Source organism: Pteronotus mesoamericanus, unplaced genomic scaffold (genome assembly GCF_021234165.1).
Source record: "Pteronotus mesoamericanus isolate MK-2021 breed Mesoamerican mustached bat unplaced genomic scaffold, CSHL_Meso_final contig_221, whole genome shotgun sequence".
Taxonomy (NCBI): Eukaryota; Metazoa; Chordata; class Mammalia; order Chiroptera; family Mormoopidae; genus Pteronotus; species Pteronotus mesoamericanus.
In genome coordinates, this window is record NW_026555092.1 from 6,921,169 (window position 1) to 6,923,289 (window position 2,121).

Below are 2,121 nucleotides of genomic sequence, written 5' to 3' on the forward strand. Positions count from 1 at the left end.
GAAGGGCATGGCCGGTCTGGCCCTGTTAGTCTGGGGCCAGTTCCTGTTTGGTTAGCATTCCTCCCCAGTCCTCCTCCTGACTTTTAGTTTAATCTTTTCTTCCCGTGAAGTAGGGGTTACCATTATCCTCATTTTACAGAGGAGAAAACTGAGGCTCAGAGAGTAAGTGACTTAGGGGTTTCCACCAGGCAGCTTCCCCGGGGTCAGGCGCCCTGGGCTGAAAACGAGCCAGGCTCCACAGACGCCCACGTGCCGGTGCCGGTGGCTTAGCGGGCCGTGTTGGGCGGGGGCAGGGCCACTTTAACCGGCCACTTGGGCAGGGCGGGGCCGGACAATGACTGCGAGACCCGGAGGAAGCGAGACTCGGGCCATGGAGGAGGGAGGCTGCCGCTACCAGTTTCGGATCGTGCTGCTGGGGGACGCGGCTGTGGGCAAGACGTCGCTGCTGCGGTGCTACGTGGAGGGCGCGCTCGGGACCCCGGCGCCCGAGGCGGAGCCCCAGTCGGAGCCCACGGTGGGCGTCGAGTTCTACAGCCGCACGCTGCAGCTGCGAGCCGGGCCGTGGGTCAAGCTGCAGCTCTGGGACACCGCGGGCCAGGAGCGTTTCAGGTGCTGGGCGGGGCAGGGTGCTGTGGATGCGACGTAGAAGAAGGAGGGAAGAGAACAGGGAGAAATGAGTAGGTGAGGGACCTCAGCTCGGGATCAATGCCGGTCTACCTGGCCGTGGAGTGGGGAGAGGGGTCAGCCCCAGGGGCCCAAGTAGAGGTCTGGGTGTCCCTGCCCCGGAGTTCGGGTCCTTCACTCTTGAGTCATTCAACTTACAAATACAGCTGGGTGGGCCAAGCCTCTGAGCCAGATGTTGAGACCTGGTCGTCCCTCCCACCACGCCCCCAGAGGAGCATTACAGTTTTGGGGACAAGGAGGAAGGACCTGCCATTTAAACCTGGAGGGATAAATGATGTGGGTGCTGGGGGAACCCACGGGAGCACAGAGGGGGAAGTAAGGAGATGGGAAAGGAGGAGAGATTTGTGTTGGCCTTGAAGGATGCATAGGAATTTGCCAGAGAGAGAATGGGGAAGCAGACCTTCAATCCAGAAAATGCTAGGCCTCCTCCAGGAAGGGAGGAATGGTCAGGAGAGGATGTGAATCAAAGGTCCTCCTCAACTGAGAAGCACACAGTGTCTTGGGAGAGAGACGGGCCTGGGAACAGAAGTGCAAGGGTGTGAAATGAGCTCTAGCAGGAGGTAAGGAAGGAAGGGAGGCTGTCAGGGGATGCAGGGGAGGCTCTGCCTCTGGGGGCTTCTGAACGACATAAGCCTCTTCCAACTTACTCCCCAATCCCATCAGGTGCATCACCAGGTCTTTCTACCGGAATGTGGTGGGTGTCCTGCTGGTTTTTGATATGACAAACAGGAAGTCCTTTGAACACATTCCACATTGGCACGAGGAGGTCATGGCCACTCAGGGCCCCGACAAAGCAATCTTCCTGCTGGTTGGCCACAAGAGTGACCTGCAGAGCACCCACTGTGTCTCGGCTCAGGAGGCAGAAGAGTTGGCTGCCTCCCTGGGCATGGCCTTCGTGGAGACCTCAGCCAAGAATAACTGCAATGTGGACCTGGCCTTCGACACACTCGCCCACGCCATCCAGCAAGCCCTGCAGCAGGGGAACATCAAGTTGGAGGAGGACTGGGGGGGCATTCGGCTCATCAACAAGACTCAAAGCCCTAGGCACCCCAGCAGGAAGCAGCGCGCAGGCCCATGCCAGTGTTGACTCTGGGAGGGAAAGGGTTAAAGCAGTGCCAACCTCAGGTGCTGGTGAAATGGAGAGAGTATCTCTCCAAAAGGCGAATGGCAGGATATACCCTAAGGGTTCACATAAACAGTATCCTGGCACAGTCACGACTCGTGGATTTTGGGGTCCTGGAGCTCAGCTCCTTTCCACTAGAAAGGTCTAGACACAGGTGTGTTGCTTCCTATTCCTGAGCCTGTTTCCTCATAAAACACCCTGCCTCAAGGGGGTGGGGTGGGGGCGGTGCATGAATGAGGTAAGAGACGGGATAGGCTTGCGAGAACCTGCCACAGGCTGAGAACTGAATGACCTGAACTGTCATCACTGCTTTC

General features: G+C 58.3%; 1 protein-coding gene across 1 annotated transcript; it reads left to right on the forward strand.

Moving 5' to 3' along the window:
* Nucleotides 1–334: 334 nt before the first annotated feature.
* On the forward strand, nucleotides 335–1,771 carry RAB42 (RAB42, member RAS oncogene family). The gene is made up of 2 exons (XM_054571514.1): nucleotides 335–609; nucleotides 1,348–1,771. Exons 1-2 carry the CDS (start codon nucleotides 335–337, stop codon nucleotides 1,769–1,771), a joined length of 699 nt encoding a protein of 232 aa, XP_054427489.1.
* The last annotated feature ends 350 nt before the right edge of the window (nucleotides 1,772–2,121 follow it).